This window comes from Pantherophis guttatus, chromosome 7 (assembly GCF_059756535.1).
Source record: "Pantherophis guttatus breed Tessera chromosome 7, ASM5975653v1, whole genome shotgun sequence".
Classification (NCBI taxonomy): Eukaryota; Metazoa; Chordata; class Lepidosauria; order Squamata; family Colubridae; genus Pantherophis; species Pantherophis guttatus.
Window position 1 is genome coordinate 20,897,915 of NC_142069.1, and position 17,412 is coordinate 20,915,326.

Sequence of the window (17,412 nt, forward strand, 5' to 3'; positions counted from 1 at the left end):
ATTCCACTGCAGTCGTCTGCTCTGCTTTTTTTTTTTCTTTATTTCTTCCCCCAAAATAATCCCCCAGGGAATTATTAATATGGGAAATGAAAGAGGAACACCTTTGATTTTGAATGGTTTTTCCTTTTAGTCTAGGAATTTAAAAACAAAAAGCCAAGCCAGTTAGAGCAGGGGTGTCAAACTCAAGGCCCGGGGCCTGGATCCGGCCCAAGGGGTGCTTAGATCTGACCCTGGAGACAGTGAAAGACGTTCCGTGATGCCTCTGCCAATGAAAATGGAGCTTGGGAGGGCCACACGTGGTTGCAGGAGGCTGTCACAGCCAAAAACAGAGCTTGGGAGCCTGTTTTTGCTGGCAGAGTGCTCAGGCCACCACCAGCACCCCGATACAAGTGACATCGAGGGCCATACCTACCCCGGTCCCCCAAGGTCAAACACAACCCTGATGCGGCCCTCAATGAAATCGAGTTTGACACCCCTGAGTTAGAGAGAAGGTTCAATGTATTCATTTTGTATGAGGTTGACAACATGACTGATTAGGATTTGAACCAGAGACCTTTTAGATGACAGTTGTTGCTCAGCTCATGAATGTGGCAATCAGGATGGAGATTTAAAAGGGGTAAGGCTTTGATTGCCTAGAGAGGAACACCATCTTGTCTTTTATTTTAGAAAGAGAAATAGAATAACAGAGTTGTAAGGGATCTTGGAGGTCTTCTAGTCCAACCCCCTGCCCAGGCTGGAAACCCTACACCACTTCAGACAAATGGTTACCGAACATCTTCTTAAAAACTTCCAGTGTTGGAGCATTCACCACTTCTGGAGGCAAGTTGTTCCACTGATTAAATGTTCTAACTGTCAGGAAATTTCTCCTTCGTTCTAAATTGCTTCTCTCCTTGATTAGTTTCCACCCATTTTCACTTCTCCCACCCCTACAGACAGCACCACTATCAGATACGTATTCATTTCCTCGCCTCTCATTTTTGGCAAGGCATGAGTCATGTCCTTATGAGAGTCAAGCCTTCATATATGATCATGATTGCTTTCTGTCTGGAATCCATATCTCTTGGCTTCCTATGGAAAGGGAACAATCTGGTGAGAAGGACCATATGGTTGTAAAAGACCTTCAAAGGCCAGTAATAATGCATAAAATGTGAAATTTTAATGTAACCAAATATGATGACCATTTTCTGATATTCTGGCATCTTTAGGTATCCTAGTTTTGCACATTAATTTGAAAACTGTTTTAGAACAGAAATATGCAACAACACAGACACTTTTTTTTCCAAAAAAGAATCACATTTATTGTGATTATTGATAACATGAAATATTGTTGTCCCAATTATAATACAGACTGGGACAGTCATTTCAAGAGTTACAATGGAACCAAAATGCAACAAACGTGATCTAGGATTAGCCATGTTTCACATCGTCAGATCCTAATGAGGCCTGGCTAAATCTAGATCTTACACTTTTGGGGAAATATGTTCCTCTTCTATGTGCATTCTTACTCAGATGCACCAACCTTATAAAAACAAATAAAAGCAAATATATTATTGAATTGAATTCAAATTGCTCATATTTATTTTGAGTGGGTTTCCTGCCCCACACAAGCTCACTATGCCAGAAATGGCATCACATGACAAGACTTTCCCAAGCTTACAAAGATTTTAGCGATCTTTCATTTAATGCAGTTTAGGCTCATTTGGGAAAATTAATAGGGGCCTGCCATCAGGGCTGTCCTATGATCCATTTGCCATCAGTAAACTGGAGGGAGGGAGGGAGGGGAGAGAGAGAGGGAGGGAGGGAGGGGAGAGAGAGAGGGAGGGAGGGAGGGAGGGAGGGAGGGAGAGAGAGAGACCTTCAAGAATTGACATAGTTTTCTGAAGGGGGTTATATATTCAATGGATTTTGTGAACATCATCATTAGTTAGCTACAAACAGGTATTATGGGAATTGCATGACTAAGCCAATAGCTAAGTTTCTTATTCTGTGTTTCCCATTTTAAGTATGTTAAAGTGCTTTGTATTACACAGTCTTATTGTGAACTTCCATGACTTTGCAAATGACACCAATTTTGTGGAAAACAAACAAGAAGATGTGCAAGTTGATGTTACATCACAAATTTTCATTAATTAAGTATTACTAGGAAAGGAGACACACCTCCTGTAATGTCTCACTCCTGTAAACTATAAAACATGCCAAAACTATCCATCAGATACTAAAACCCTCCGTGTGATCAGTTTACAATTAGTCCTATCTCCTATGGTTCTTTAATAGCATCACATATTAATAAAAAAGAAAATGATGCCATTGTGTATAAATGAGCATGACACATGAATCTATATAATCATGGACCTTAATTATAAAAATTTGTGGTTATGTCTATAGACATATCTATTTCTGTTTGAACAATAACTGGAAGAATATTATATCGGCAATAACACTGAAAAGCTACAATCATTCATGGCTTTGTTTTCTGGCTTATCTCCACGAAGTGAACAACAAAACATGGCTGGGTATGTTCCCTTCCACTTGTTGAGCTACACGAGTTTCGCATGTCAATTCCTACATACAATTGCCACTTTCTGGATATTTGTGTTGTTTGTGAAGTTGGCCTTTAATAATAGAAGGTTGTACTAGGAGGCAGATTTACCATCCAAATGACCACAGTGTATGCAATGCCAATAGCTATTTATTAGCAATAGTTATTTGGAATTGGCCCACAGTCTGTTTAGTGAAGTTCTACAAATAAAAGCACAGCAAAAGCCTCTAGTGTTCCAGAAAAGGACAGAAGGCATTAAAAAACAGTATTAAGAAATGAATGAGCATTGCAGGAGACAAACTGTATAGCGAGAATGAATATGGTGCATACCTTCAAGTCACATCTCCCCATCCAAAAAGAAAAATAAAGGTATGTAAGGTAAAGGTAAAGGTTCCCCTCGCACATATGTACTAGTTGTTCCTGACTCTAGGGGGCGGTGCTCATCTCTGTTTCAAAGCCAAAGAGCCAGTGCTGTCCGAAGACGTCTCTGTGATCATGTGGCCTGCATGACTAAATGCCAAAGACGCACAGAACGCTGTTACCTTCCCACCAAAGGTGGTCCCTATTTTTCTACTTGCATTTTTTACGTGCTTTCAAACTGCTAGGTTGGCAGAAGCTGGGACAAGTAATGGGAGCTCACCCCATTACGCAGCACTAGGGATTCAAACCGCTGAACTACCGACCTTTTGATCGACAAGCTCAGTGTCTTAGCCACTGAGCCACCATGTCCCTTCTTTTATTATTAAAGTAATATTTATTAAATTATTTTCATATAATAAATCTTCATACAGGTGTGGGGGATCTTTGCCTTAGGCTATTAACAGAGACCAAAGGTGAACAGGCCCCTTTCCAATATATCCTTGTAGAAAGAAGGTGACATAAGAAGTAACTGTAGGGAGGAGATAACTTATGGGTGGGATAGTGCTTTGCATGATGCAGTTCTTGGTCCAACATCTCCAATTTTACGTGCTTTCGAACTGGGTGGGCGCGATGCAAACTGGTAGTAAAGGTAAGTAGAATCCATCCCTGCTTATGAGCATTTTTTAAAGTTATGACCATAGCAGCATCCGCACGATCACAGTATTAAAATTCAAATGCTTTGCAACTGGCTCACATTTATGGTGGTTGCAGTGTCCTGGGGTCATGTGGTCACCTTTTGCGACCTTCTGACAAGCAAAGTCAAAGGGGGAAACCAGATTCACTTAACAACTGTATTACCAATTTAACAACTGCAATGATTCACTTAACAAATGTGGCAAGAAAAGCCGGAAAATGGGGCCAAACTCACTTAACAAATTTCTCACTTAGCAATATAAATTTTGGGTTCAATTGTGGCCGTAAGTTGAGGACTACCTGTATTTATGTTGCTGTAGATAATCATTGTCCTTAGTTTGCAGATATTTAAAACTTTAACTGAATTATCTAAATGCACCTCTCATTTCTCATGACCATTTGATCCCACCAATACGTGCACACACATTTGCAAATGGAGTCTCATCCGTCATGAATCAAATGCAGTGGGCTCTGATTTTTGGCAAGATAATTGTTTGTTTTGAATCCGTGTCTTCTTGAATTTCTGTTTAAGTAGGATATGGCTAGTCAAATTATCTTATCATGGTGGCTGAGGCCAGTTACTAATTCTGCATGTGCCATATTTCAGTGCCATATAGAAGCCAGTCTTACTTAACCTACTACAGTGGTGGGTTCCTCCGGGTTCGGGCCAGTTCGGCCGAGCCGGTAGCGGTGACAATATGATGTCACCGAACCGGTTCTCTTTGTTCAGGAGCTGGGGCCCCCTGCCCCCCCATGTTATTCTTACCTTTTTTTGGTCCCACCCCCAATCTATTGCTGCCTCCCGGGTCCCAGCTGATCGGCTAGAAGGAAAAAAAACTGTTTAAACTCTTGCCACGGGGCTTCAAAGGGCCGCCCTACAGCTGATCAGTGTTAAAAGGCAGTGTGGTGGTAGACTGGTGCCTCCAAAAACGAATGAGTAGACCGGTACAGCTCTGCAAGTAGTTAAAAGCCTGGTAGACCAGTACCTCTGCTAAATCCTAAAGAATTGTCACATGATCATCAAGCCACACCTACAAAAGAAAACGCCCACAGAACTGGTAGTAAAAAAAAATTTAGAACCCACCCCTGATCTACTACTAAGTAATCTACTAATCTACTACTAGGTGGCTGAGTGGCTAAGACATTGAGCTTGTCGATCAGAAAGGTTGGTGGTTCGAATCCCTAGTACAGGTTTCCTGCATGAGCAGGGGGTTGGACTAGATGACCTCCAAGGTCCCTTCCAACTCTGTTACTGTTACTTAATCTGGCAGCTTTAGCTGTACTGGAATGGCCACTTTGAATTCTGGGAATTATAGTCCCAGCACATTTAAACGGCATCAAGTAGGAGAGAAACCAGCTAAACTTCAGACTGTTTTGCTTAAATGGAAGACTACCGAAGACAGAATGTCATATTGCTTAGTAGAACTATTTCAGAATTCCATCTCTAATTTGTACTTTTAGTAGTTTAGGGGGGAAAACAACCCTTTGACATATGTCTCTTCTTGGCAAAGAAACAAGTTCTAATACTCTAGATTTTCTTCAACTTTTTTCATAAATATATTCACAGGTCTACCCCCAGGTGCTAATTGCTTGCATGCTGTTTTTTTTTACAAAAGCTTCAGGACACCTTGAATAGTAACAGGTGCAGTTAAGTGTTAATTTCTCTCCCAGGCTCCATGTTTACGTTACACAATGACTGCCTGTGACAAAGCTCTCAAACAGGGGAAGGACTAGTGTCTCCATGTCAAAGTCTTTACTAAGGCAGCATAATGAACTTAGACTAAAACTAAACCCTTCCCAACAAATAAACCTAATTACTTTACCGGGGACAGAGATCAGCAGGAAATAAATATACTTCTATAATATTATAAATATACTAAAAGATAGCTAACTTTCATCATACTTTCTTGGCTTAAACGTCTATTAACACTGGTGGTAGAATGGTTTTCTATAGCTTTTCTCTCAACACCTAACCATTTTTTCCCCACTTTTCCACAAAGGTTAAGAATTGAACACAGATGATAGAAATAGTGAACTATGTTCACTTTGTTTGTTGGCATGCATAGTTCTACAAACACACCAAAGGCAATAGATATGCTGACACCTCGTGGGTAGATATCACGGCCAGTAGGAAATCATCAGCCAATCATTACTGCATCAATGGGTGAAAGCAGTAGTGGGTTCCGCCTGGTTCTGCCGAGCCGGTAGCAGTTACGATATGATGTCACCGAACCGGTTCTGCCTCCCCCCCGCCCCCCGCATTATTCTTACCTTTTATTTGGCCCCACCCCCAATCTATTGCTGCCTCCTGAATCCCAGCTGATAGCTAGAGGGAAAAAAACTGTTTAAACTCTTGCCACGGGGCTTCAAAGCTGATCAGTGTTAAAAGAAAACAAATGAGTAGACCGGTGCCTGCAAAAATAAATGGGTAGACCAGTGCCTGCAAAAATACATGAGTAGATCAGTGCCTGCAAAAATAAATAGGTAGACCAGTGCCTGCAAAAATACATGAGTAGATCAGTGCCTGCAAAAATAAATGGGTAGACCAGTCCCTGCAAAAATATATGAGTAGATCAGTGCCTGCAAAAATAAATGGGTAGATTGGTACAGCTCTGTAAGCAGTTAAAAGCTTGGTAGACAAGTACCTCTGCTAAATCTTAAATAATTGTCACATGACCATCAAGCCATGCCCACAAAATAAGCCACACCCACAGAACCAGTAGTAAAAAAATTTAGAACCTACCCCAGGGTGAAAGGCTTGACCAATGCTAGACCCTTGTGTTTAACCACCTCTCAAAACTAACTCCTGGCTTTATACTCTGTTTTTCCTGGTCAGGCCAGCAGAAGACCTGTCCACTATAAGTGGGAGCACTCTCGAAACTTGCTCCAGGCTCTGCTCTAAGTTGGCACAAGCTTTACTCTAGGTTTTGCTCCTTGCTTTCCCTGTGTAACCTCACTGTGTGGGTTTATGGAGGCAAAGAAGACTAAGTTTAAGTAAAAATTGCTGTGACCCTTGCCCGTGTTTCTCACAATCTCACCAGTGATCCAGTGGTGGGTTTCAAATTTTTTTTACTACCAGTTCTGTGGGTGTGACTTGGTGGGCATGGCATGGTTTGGTGGGCATGGCAGGGGAAGGATACTGTAAAATCTCCATTCCCACCCCACTCCAGGGTAAGGTTACTGCAAAATCCCCATTTCCTCCTGATCAGCTGGGACTTGGGAGGCAGAGAATAGATGGGGGCGGGGCCAGTCAGAATTTTTACTACCGGTTCATCAAACTATTCAAAATTTCCGCTAACGGTTCTCCAGAACTGGTCAGAACCTGCTGAAACCCACCTCTGCAGTGATCCATGAGTCACAGTTTGAGATCCTCCCTACTGTATGCGTAACCTCCATCTTGATATTACATTGTATGTACTATGAATATGCATTGGATTTAGATGAATTATGAATCCCAAGCTGAATTAGGCTTTCGCATAGAAACAGGAGTTGCTCAAATCATAGCAGAGCTTCTCCAAAGCAGACTGAATCTGAATTTGAATCTTTTCAAGCTTTAGTAGCGATTCACAGCTTGGAGACGGGGGACAGGAAGAGAAAGAGGCAGATACAGATTGTATGTCTGCAGAAAAGGAAAAAAAAAAAAACCACTCCCGTTTCTCTCTAACTCTATAAAAAAATTCCAGGATCGGAAACGTATTTGCCTGCACACACCCTTAATATTTAGTTGCATGCTTCTGCCTTATTATCAACATAAAAGCTTTCATAAGATTGATAAATTTTGAAACTCCATTATCTCTTATAACTTGTTGCAAGTTAAATACTAGCAACATTGGATCATATCAGAACTCTATAGCTGGCGATAGACAACCGAATTTAAGGCTCATTCTCCACCCTACTTCTTCCATATGTAACAGGTCCAGCAATGCCCACATAGCTCAGGGAACAGTCCCCAGTGTGGAAAGAATTCAGGTTTGCCCTTATGCTTTCCATGCAAAAGTTAATTCAGTTTGGCATAGGCAACAACAGGCGCAAATGACAAGGGGCAGAGATTCCATCAAGATATCATAACATAACATAAGTTACTTTAATGGACTCTCAGTTTACTGCAGATTCTTCTCTGCATTGGATTAGGAGAATGACTTCCAAGTCTACCAAATTAGGATCAGCTACAGTCTCAGATCTTGATGGCTCCTTTTGTAATATGCAATTATGATTAGATAGATGATTAGATACCATCAGTTCTGGGATTTGCATTCCACAAAGGCCTAGAGGAAATCAACATGGAGAAGGCTAACCAAAGAGTTCTTCAGTCCAGCAACTCTTTTTAAAGGCAGTATTCAAGCTACAATTCTAAACAAATATCTTCTCAAGCCAATAACCTCAAATGTGTACCTCATAGAAGATTAAGATACATGGGAAAGGCTTTGCTACAGAAGCTTAGAGTGTATATCTTATCATTTGATGTATGTTGATTTTCTGTCAAGTCATAGACTCTGTTTAATATCTTTTACCCAAGGTAAGCCTCAATATGTGACAGCACCTGGTTAATCTCTTCTGAGCTGAAGGTTGGAAATGAAATTGGGCCAAGCCTTGTTCAGTACTTGAATCAGGCAGTTACAGAGAGTACCTGGCTATAGTTTAGACCAGGGGTCTGCAACCTTAAATACTCAAAGACCCATTTGGACCCATTTCCCACAGAAAAGAAAACACCGGGAGCCACAAAACCTGGGTGGGTGTGGCCAATCCGATGCCACTCACTTCTACCAGAGACCCCCCCTAGCCACACCTACCCAGCTGGTCATTAGGGCAGAGAACCAATTGTTAAAAAACACCGGGAACCACAAAATCTTTTTGAAATATCTCTCTGTCCTCCCTCTCCCTCCCCCCTCCCTCTCTCTCTGTATCTCTCTGTCTCTGCCCTGGCCGCTTCTCCATCCCCCACCGTCGCCCTTACCTTCTCAGGCCAGGCGAGGAGTGACTGGGAGGGGAGGGCGAGGCCAGCCAGTGGTGACAGGGAGCCACAGCAGAGGGCCCAAAGAGCCAAATGTGGCTCTGGAACCGCTGGTTGCTGACCCCTGGTTTAGACAGAGAAGTTGAAAAAAATATTCTAGAAGGATGGCAGTGACAAACTATTTTGCTTACTGTTGCCAAGAAAATTTAAGGGATCTGTTCACTGAGTTTTATGTCAAACTTAACTTGAAGGAAATTTAGCCAAATCCACCTTTTAGCCAATGTGAAAAGCTACACATTAAGGTATGTAAACAAGCAGAAAATGTTATGGATATATTTCCCATGATCATGATCTGGCATCTTGAATAATTTTTTGTAGCAAAGTTTGTCAATACTAGACCAAAAATAGCTAGTCTACGGTAATCAATTGTGATCAGAAAGTCACTAAAAAAGGAACCGAGATATCTCACTAGACTAGATTGATCACTAAAGTGACTATGAGGTCCACATTTTATTCTGTGAATTTGGGACACTCGTAAGTTACCACCAAACCTAAGGCCTGAAATGAATCTATGTATGCAGTCACTCTAGAATTTGAGTAAAACCCTCATATATTCTAAGAAGTATTTATCACTTTGATAAATTTGACCTGTTTCTTTGTGCCCTGTATTCTCACCTTTCTATGTATAAATAAATAGTAAAATCACTCTTCTTCTGCATGATTCTTTCTGTCACAGACCTGATATATATCCAAAGAAAAAAGGGAGGAAATGGGTTCAGAAGAAGCAATGATGTAATAATGCAATCTTGGAGAGAATATGAAGCGAGAATTCATTATATGGTTTTGCAATGAGCATTCCAGATCCCCTTTGACAGAGTTGATTTAATCAAGAATGGTGAAAACTTTAGCACAAAGACACAGATGCTGGTTTACTGATGTGCAACATAGCATCTGAAACAAGAATATAAAGTATGAAAGTGAGAGAAATGGAGGATGGGAAACACAAGATTTTCATGGCAAGAGTTAGAAGAAGATAAATGTTTGCCTGGATTATGAATGTTTGTGTTGTTTCTGTTTCTTCCCCCCACATTTTGAGTTGCTGTTGCTTATTCAAATAGATTCTACAAGAGGAACATGGGAGACATTCATGCTACTGAGGGAGAGCAGTGAGAATACATTTCCTTGGCCTATGGATTCTCCAGGCCTTTGAGTCTCCTTCTTTATCCCTACAAGCTGACATGTGGGAACAGTTCCGTGGCAAGTCTCCATAGCCCTTAGAAACATGTGGCTTCTTCTCAGAGTTTGCAGGAGAGCGAGACTGGTGGTTCCATTTGCTTCTTCCTCACATGACACCTCAAGAGTACCTCAGGTGCAGCTTTGTCATTTCCTAGAGTTTTCTCTTGCACACCACAGAGATCACACGGCAGTCTCTAGATCCTCGTGGGGCACTACTGGATGATTCTGATGACTCTCCAAGTAGGAGGCTAAATCTGGATCCCCAGCCTGCTGGGCCCTGTCTCGAGGTGTCTTACCCTATAATGACAAGGCAGGGGGGGGGAAAAAAGAGAGAGAGATAAACCCTCAGCAATAGAAAGGGGGAACCAACATGTACAGCATGTTGAGCATACGGATTCATTCCTTTCAACCAGGGGTGTCAAAATGGCAGCCTGTGGGCCCTGTGGGGTTACGTGCAGGCCACGCCCACCCCAGCTCAGTGAATGGGGAAACATCACGAAACGTCATGTGACAGCAACGTGACCTGGTGAGTTTGACACCCGTGCCTTAGTCCTTTATTTGACTGAATATGAATTCATTTTTTAAAGTGAATATTGAAAACACAGTTACATTTAGCATGGTTCCTCTGACAATTCTGCTGTCTTGTTTTGATCGGCCACCATATATAAAGCTCCAATGAGCTTTGTTTTGGAGGATTCTAAGTCTGAAGCCCTGTTTTAAATCAACAGTTAAGCCAATGAAACTTCGAATGCTACAACCTAACAATATCTTCTTGGAGTCTTAAACTGATTAGTTACCAAGAACTACGTATGCAGTGGCCTCCAAATTAAAATTAAAAACATCTTCACCGGTTTAGGCGCTACATGAAATCCCATCGTTTCAATTCTTAAGTAGCATTTCAAGCCCATATAACCCTTTTAAAGTGCTGATTTACTAGCTGGCTATATTGCTCCTACACTGTGGTTTTACATGACTTATATTCTTGTAGATTCCACAGTTTTGACTACTGTCAAAAGCCATCCTGAAATTGCTGATAGCAAGTGACAAACGATAGGTAAATAAAACCAGCAGGGCCTCTGTCGAAGTGAACGCAGTGAAAGCGTGCTGAAAAACAAGCACGCGCAGAGGCTCTCAACATATTTGCAAAGGGTTGGCTACATATTGATTTCACTTGCACACAGAACTATTAAAATGGATTTGTTTGGTTTGGTTTGGTTACCTTGGAGTCCATTTTCCTCAACGATGCCCCTGCCTCTACCAGCAGCTGGCAGATGCCACGGTGGCGTTGGCAAGCTGCCTTGTGCAACGCTGTCTCACCCCTGGGTGTTTAATGGGGACAAAAAAGAAAACCCTATCAGTATAATGAATTATATTCAACAGGACATAATTTTGAGGGTTGCTGACACAGGCACATTTTCTTAATTTGTCTTCTAGATCTTTGGTACAGCAGAATATGGTCTTAAGAGTGCTCAAAGTTTTCATTTTAGTTTTGCTTTGTTTTATTGCCATGCTTAAAGCAACGTACTGAATATTAAGTTGTTACCCACACTGAGGTCCAATTTTAAATCACTTACATGATGGGTTTTTTCCCCTACACCTCTGCCCATTTGGATGAATTCCCTTGAAGAGTAAATTTCCTTCTCTTTCATTCCCAGAATCTGAACAATAAAATTCTTTGGCTTCAAACGGTGGAGTATGCTTACATGTGTGTGCTATAAAAACTTTAAAGCAGACATCAATATTTATGTTGTATAATTCCCTAGATTTTGGAACTGAATATTATGTCATCTCTGAAGATATATACACTATAAAAGCTGGGTGTTAACATTTAAACCAATATGAAGAAGTTTTATTCCAATTTGGGTGGGGGGGCTTAGCAGAGATTGCTTAGCTGTAATTTTCACAGGCTGCCTAATGATGGATCTTTATGTTCTTATTGTAGTAATTACACAAGAAACAAAAGAAAGCAATTAATTCTATCCGGAAGCTAAGAGATGCAAGTATAGATTAACTAGATCCCAACCACAGCTAGATCTCTAGAGATCTTAAGGATTTCTTTCACCTTTTTCTTGCAGCACTATTAAATTTTCACTAATCTGGTTATTTCTTTCAGATGCTTTTAGACTAGCATTATGCCAATCTGTTCACTTTCCAATAATTTGCCCAATTTCAAATTAGGAAATATTAGTTCAAGGTGATAGCTTAGAGGTGTCTATAAAGCTTTGTATAGATGTTTTGGCTTTTTACTTCATGGATGCCCCCAGCTCATATACTGCTTCACTGTAATGTATAAGTCTTTTTTCCCCAGCTTTTTCTGGGCAACAATCACCTGATAGCACCATACTGGCAACTGATCAATAGGGCAGAGTCAAATGATCATTCTGAGGCACAATAAGTTGAATGGAAGAGACCAAACAGACTCTTACAAAGGAGTATACAAACTTGGGGGAAAAAAATTAAACTGAAATTTAAATGCCGATCTTTTTTTGTCAATAAAATGTCCCCAAGAATTTCCACAAAATTGCTTTTAGTCCCTTTGTGGGAATAGTAAAACATGGATTTGACCCAGTATTGATTTGAACTTCAGCTTTCATCACTACTGGTCATGTTAGCTAGAACTGAAAAGTTTTTTTTTTTATCTTTCTCTTTTAGATTTGGAGGGAAAAATCAAAACAAAAGCCCTAATCTGTCATGAACTTTCATGTATCTAATAATGTCCTCAAAGTAATCATTTTGGATTTGGTAGACAGGACTGTAATGCTTGCTGTGGTGGGGAGAAGGGGGAATCAGAGAATTTCAGAACTTCGTGAGTTTTAAAAGGAATACCATAGGGTTTTTAAATAGGAATGGACAGGCTGAAGTTGTGTAAATCAACACATTAAATTGTTATTTTATGCTTAATCTTACATGACATTGCTTTGATTTTCTATGCAACTAAAAGTAAGCTGGAATGAAAATATGAGAAGAGGAGCTGAGTCAGCAAGACTTACGTTTCGCTATCTGTCATATCCAGTAACTCAGAAGGACCTACAAAAGAAAATAAAACAGATGATGTTCTTGTTTCCTAAAGGTAAATGTAAAGGTTCCCCTCGCACATATGTGCTAGTCGTTCCCGACTCTAGGGGGCGGTGCTCATCTCCATTTCAAAGCCGAAGATCCAGCGCTGTCCGAAGACATCTACGTGGTCATGTGGCCGGCATGACTAAATGCCACAGGCACACAGAACGCTGTTACCTTCCCACCAAAGGTGGTCCCTATTTTTCTACTTGCATTTTTTACATGCTTTCGAACTGCTAAATTGGCAGAAGCTAGGGCAAGTAACCAGAGCTCACCCCATTACACGGCACTAAGGATTCAAACCACTGAACTGCCGACCTTTCGATCGACAAGCTCAGTGTCTTCGTCACTGAGCCACCACGTCCCTTTTTTCCTTGTTTCCTACTGGATGTTGAAATCTGTTCCTCATCCCGCTCCCCCAGAAATTTTCTTCCTGTGTGAAAGACACTTTTGTGTTGTTTTTTGTATTTAACTCATCCTCAGAGTACTTTAACACTTGTTTCAGGAATTTTTCTTTTTGAGTCTATCTTATTACTGGAGATGGCTGAGGATGCAATAGTTAATGTTTTTTTCTGCAAGTTCTGTAATCATTGTTTGCTACCCAGACTTCCCTATCTTGAAGAGCCCTCTTGAGATTGAATTGAATTATGGGAGGCAGCAGAATTATGGCGAGATGCTGATATAACGAAACAGGATATTCACTCACAATCAGCTATACTGTTCATAGCAACAAAATGATTTTTCTTCTTCTACTGGAAGGGAGGGGGAGCAAACAATTTCTCCAAGCTGAATGAATTTAGAAAGTGCATAAGATATTTTTACTCCGTCACCCTGAACTAAATTCTAGATTCAACTTCAGAGACGAAAGGAAGAATTTCATTCCCTTTCTCACCCAGTAAAAGTTGTGTCTCAATCTTGCTTTGGGCCAAGGTTCCCAAAAATGGTCCACATCAACCCCCAAGGGTTAATGGGAGTATCCATTGTTGTTATTGTTATTATTAGTAGCAGTAGCAGCAACACTATTATTATTATTATTAAAGTATGTGCTAGTCGTTCCCGACTCTAGGAGGTGGTGCTCATTTCTGTTTCAAAGCCGAAGCTGTCCAAAGACGTCTCCGTGGTCATGTGGCCGACATGACTAAATGCCAAAGGTGCACAGAAAGCTGTTACCTTCCCACCAAAGGTGGTCCCTATTTTTCTACTTGCATTTTTTACATGCTTTCGAACTGCTAGGTTGGCAGAAGCTGGGACAAGTAACGGGAACTCACCCCATTACGTGGCACTAGGGATTTGAACCGCTGAACTGCCGACTTTCGATTGACAAGCTCAATGTCTTAGCCACTGAACCACCATGTCCCTTCTTTTATTATTAAAGTAGCATTTATTAAATTATTTTCATATAATAAATCTTCATACAGGTGTGGGGGATCTTTGCCTTAGACTATTAACAGAGAACAAAGGTGAACAGGCCCCTTTCCAACATATCCTTGTAGAAAGAAGGTGATATGAGAAGTAACTGTAGGGAGGAGATAACTTATGGGTGGGATAGTGCTTTGCATGATGCAGTTCTTGGTCCAACATCTCCAGTTAGAGAACAGGTTAAAGGACAATCTACTGCCTGAGACCTGGTAGATTTGATTCCAGCTAGAATAGCAATGGAAAAAATATATCTATGCATTTGTTAAGAGCCAACCCTGACTTAATAGCACATAATCAGTCAAAATCGATCAACAATAGCAAAAAAAATAAAATAAAAAATAGTTTATCTCTTTGAAGATCCCTGAGTTTGGTAATAAGGAAGCAGCAAATAATTTATAACAAGAATAACAGTAAATAAATAAACACTACTATATTCTTTATAAACTCCTGAAGGTACTAAAGACTGAACAGGCCCAAACCAAGGGGGCAACCATCTAAAGATTAAGAAAAAATAAGAGGGGAGCCAAAAAGAAAGTAAAGAAGGGAGAGGTTAATCGTGAACTATGAGACTTATTCAACATTATGGGCCTCCAAATAAACTCCCCCCTTCTAACTTTCTGTCCCTCAGAGCTACTGTTTGCTGCCAGCTAATGATTCCAGATCCCACTCCGGTGCAGAACAATAGCTACACAGATGTGGGAAAGGTTGGCACTTGGAAAGCAAACGCAACTGTCCTTCTGCCACAGCAGGGAGCTGGCTGTCTTAGCAAGGGACAAGCAAGAAAAGAAAAAGAAAGGGGCCTGGGAGAGGGAGAGAGAGAGAGAGAGAGCAAGAGAGAGAGAGCGCCAACCAACCCAAGGCAAGTCCAATAGGGAAACGCATCAGTGAGATTTCCATCAAGCAAAACAGCAGGGAGGGAAAGTAAAATAAAACAAGAGGGAGGGTGGGAAGGAAGGAAGGAGATGCAAGGAGGCAAAGAAATAAATAAAGGGCTCTGGGAAACCAAGAGGAAATAATGGGGGCACTCTCACTTGAAAAGAACTAAAATGTGGGTAGTATTGGAGAGGGTGCCCCATGGGAACCACAGTCTTCCCTTAATGTCTCTAATCATCCATCTCTTTCCAATTATTAACTCCTTTCTCTTCCCTCTGCCTTCAGTTGCTCAAGCCAACACATGGACTGGTGGTTTCCCAGGATGCAAATGAGCTTGAGTTTCTTGCTTCTACATGTGAGAAAGCAGAGGATGGGGAAAGATGGCAGAGAGCTCGTCCATCTCTGAGCTCATAGTAAGAGAACAGAGAAAGCAAAAATGTCAAGTCTTTGTGGAATTTTTCAACTAAAGGGCTCTATGATTGCCATTCTCTCCTTCCCAAACAATCCCACCCTCTGGATTAGATGTCAAACAAAGAGATGTTTACCCTGATCCAGTGGTGAAATTCAAATTATTTTACTACCAGTTCTGTGGGCGTGGCTTGGTGGGCGTGGCTTGGTGGGCATGGCAGGGGAAGGATACTGCAAAATCCCCATTCCCTCCCCATTCCTGGGGGAAGGATATTGCAAAATCTCCATTCCCACCCCACTCTGGGGCCAGCCAGAGGTGGCATTTGCCGGTTCTCTGAACTACTCAAAATTTCCACTACCAGTTCTCCAGAACCTGTCAGAACCTGCTGGATTTCACCCCTGCCCTGATCCCTTTACATGCAACCAATCTATTTTATTTTGTAATGACACATGTATGATTAATACACAAACAGATGGATGGGCCAGAAAGAACTCTGAAGTTGACTAGGACAGCATGGTAGCAATAATCACACATATTCCATAACCATTTAGAAACCACTATGGCTAAAGAAAATGTTTAGTATCCTAATCAGTGAGGAAACCGTGTAAATAATGGTAGAAGTTACCATTGAGATTGAGAAAGAGACATACCATCCATAGGGATGAGAAGAGAGAGAGATTTAGATTGAGACTGAAATTCAGGACATGGTCCATAGCCATTATTAAGCACTTGGAAATTCTTCTGGTTATAATGGGAAAATATCAAATGTAAGTTTTATCATCCACCATTTACTATGTTCCATTTTTTTATTCCAGATTTTCAAATGAAAGGGAGTATATGTATGCTGAAAAAGGGCCAACTCAGCTTTTTTCAATCACACTGTAAAGGTCTCTGTAAAACTATTTCTATACTAGCTATATAAGAAAGAAAGAAAGAAAGAAAGAAAGAAAGAAAGAAAGAAAGAAAGAAAGAAAGAAAGAAAGAAAGAAAGAACGAACCCCAAAATTTCTTCTTTACTTCCAGCCTCAGGTATCTGATCTATCTGAGAAATTTGAGGCAGTTTTCTCTATTTATATATAACTCTTCAGAGGACTAATTCATAAAACAGGCTCAGAGTGAGAAACAAATAAGCAATAGATTTGACAAGATGATTATCCACTTAAATTCACCCATATAACAGTAGGTGAAACAGGATGAACAATTCACTCACCGTGTTCTAGAATGTATTTTACAATCTCACCATGCCCAGTCTTTGCTGCATGATGAAGCAAGGAACAGTGGTCAGGTCCCCGGATTAATAAACTAGTTCCTTTTTTACAGCATTCTACAAACTGGAATAGAGAGAGAGAAAAAAATGTAATTATTCAAAATCATTACTTCATTTCAGTAGTGGTCATAAATGAGTACTGATGGAAGAGAATATTTGCAGCTCAGGGTTGGACTGTGGGATCCTTGGTGCTCTCTGAGCTTAGTTGCTGCTTCCTACAGACTTTCATTACCCAACTAGGTAACATCATCAATGCTGGCCTAAATGAATGTACTCAGCTGCCTGTCTACAGATTCCTAGAGACAGAGGAAAAACAAGTTGCTGGCACAGGGTGGAATGAAAGGGCATTTTAAGTTTAATTTTTTTTTTTTTTGATTGGCCATTGTTCTCTTTTCATTTGCTGAGGTCAGTCAAGGTCAAAGGTGCAATCCCCTAACTGGATATTTCTTTCTTTTTTCTTTTTTAATCCAAGATCAAAATTCTTATGGTTTTACAGTGCATATGGCAGCCTTTTCCAACCTAGTCTTGAGAAGGTGGCCACTCGAGGTGGGAATGTTGGATGCAACAATCTCAACATATCTCAAAAGTTGTAGGTTTGGGAAAATCTA

General features: G+C 40.8%; 1 protein-coding gene across 2 annotated transcripts in view; it reads right to left on the minus strand.

Annotated features, from left to right (window-relative positions):
* Positions 1–9,407: 9,407 nt before the first annotated feature.
* The window catches only part of DGKI (diacylglycerol kinase iota), a 309,513-nt gene continuing 301,508 nt past the window's right edge, over positions 9,408–17,412 (minus strand). The window contains exons 31-34 of one of the 2 annotated variants that reach the window (XM_087873744.1): positions 16,748–16,868; positions 12,770–12,806; positions 10,999–11,098; positions 9,408–10,076 (exon numbers count right to left, since the gene is read on the minus strand). In XM_087873744.1, coding sequence (XP_087729870.1) covers positions 9,960–10,076; positions 10,999–11,098; positions 12,770–12,806; positions 16,748–16,868 — 375 coding nt within the window. In that variant the 3' untranslated portion in view covers positions 9,408–9,959. The remainder of the gene's footprint in view (positions 10,077–10,998; positions 11,099–12,769; positions 12,807–16,747; positions 16,869–17,412) is intronic. The other variant, XM_034403576.2, reaches the window with a different exon arrangement.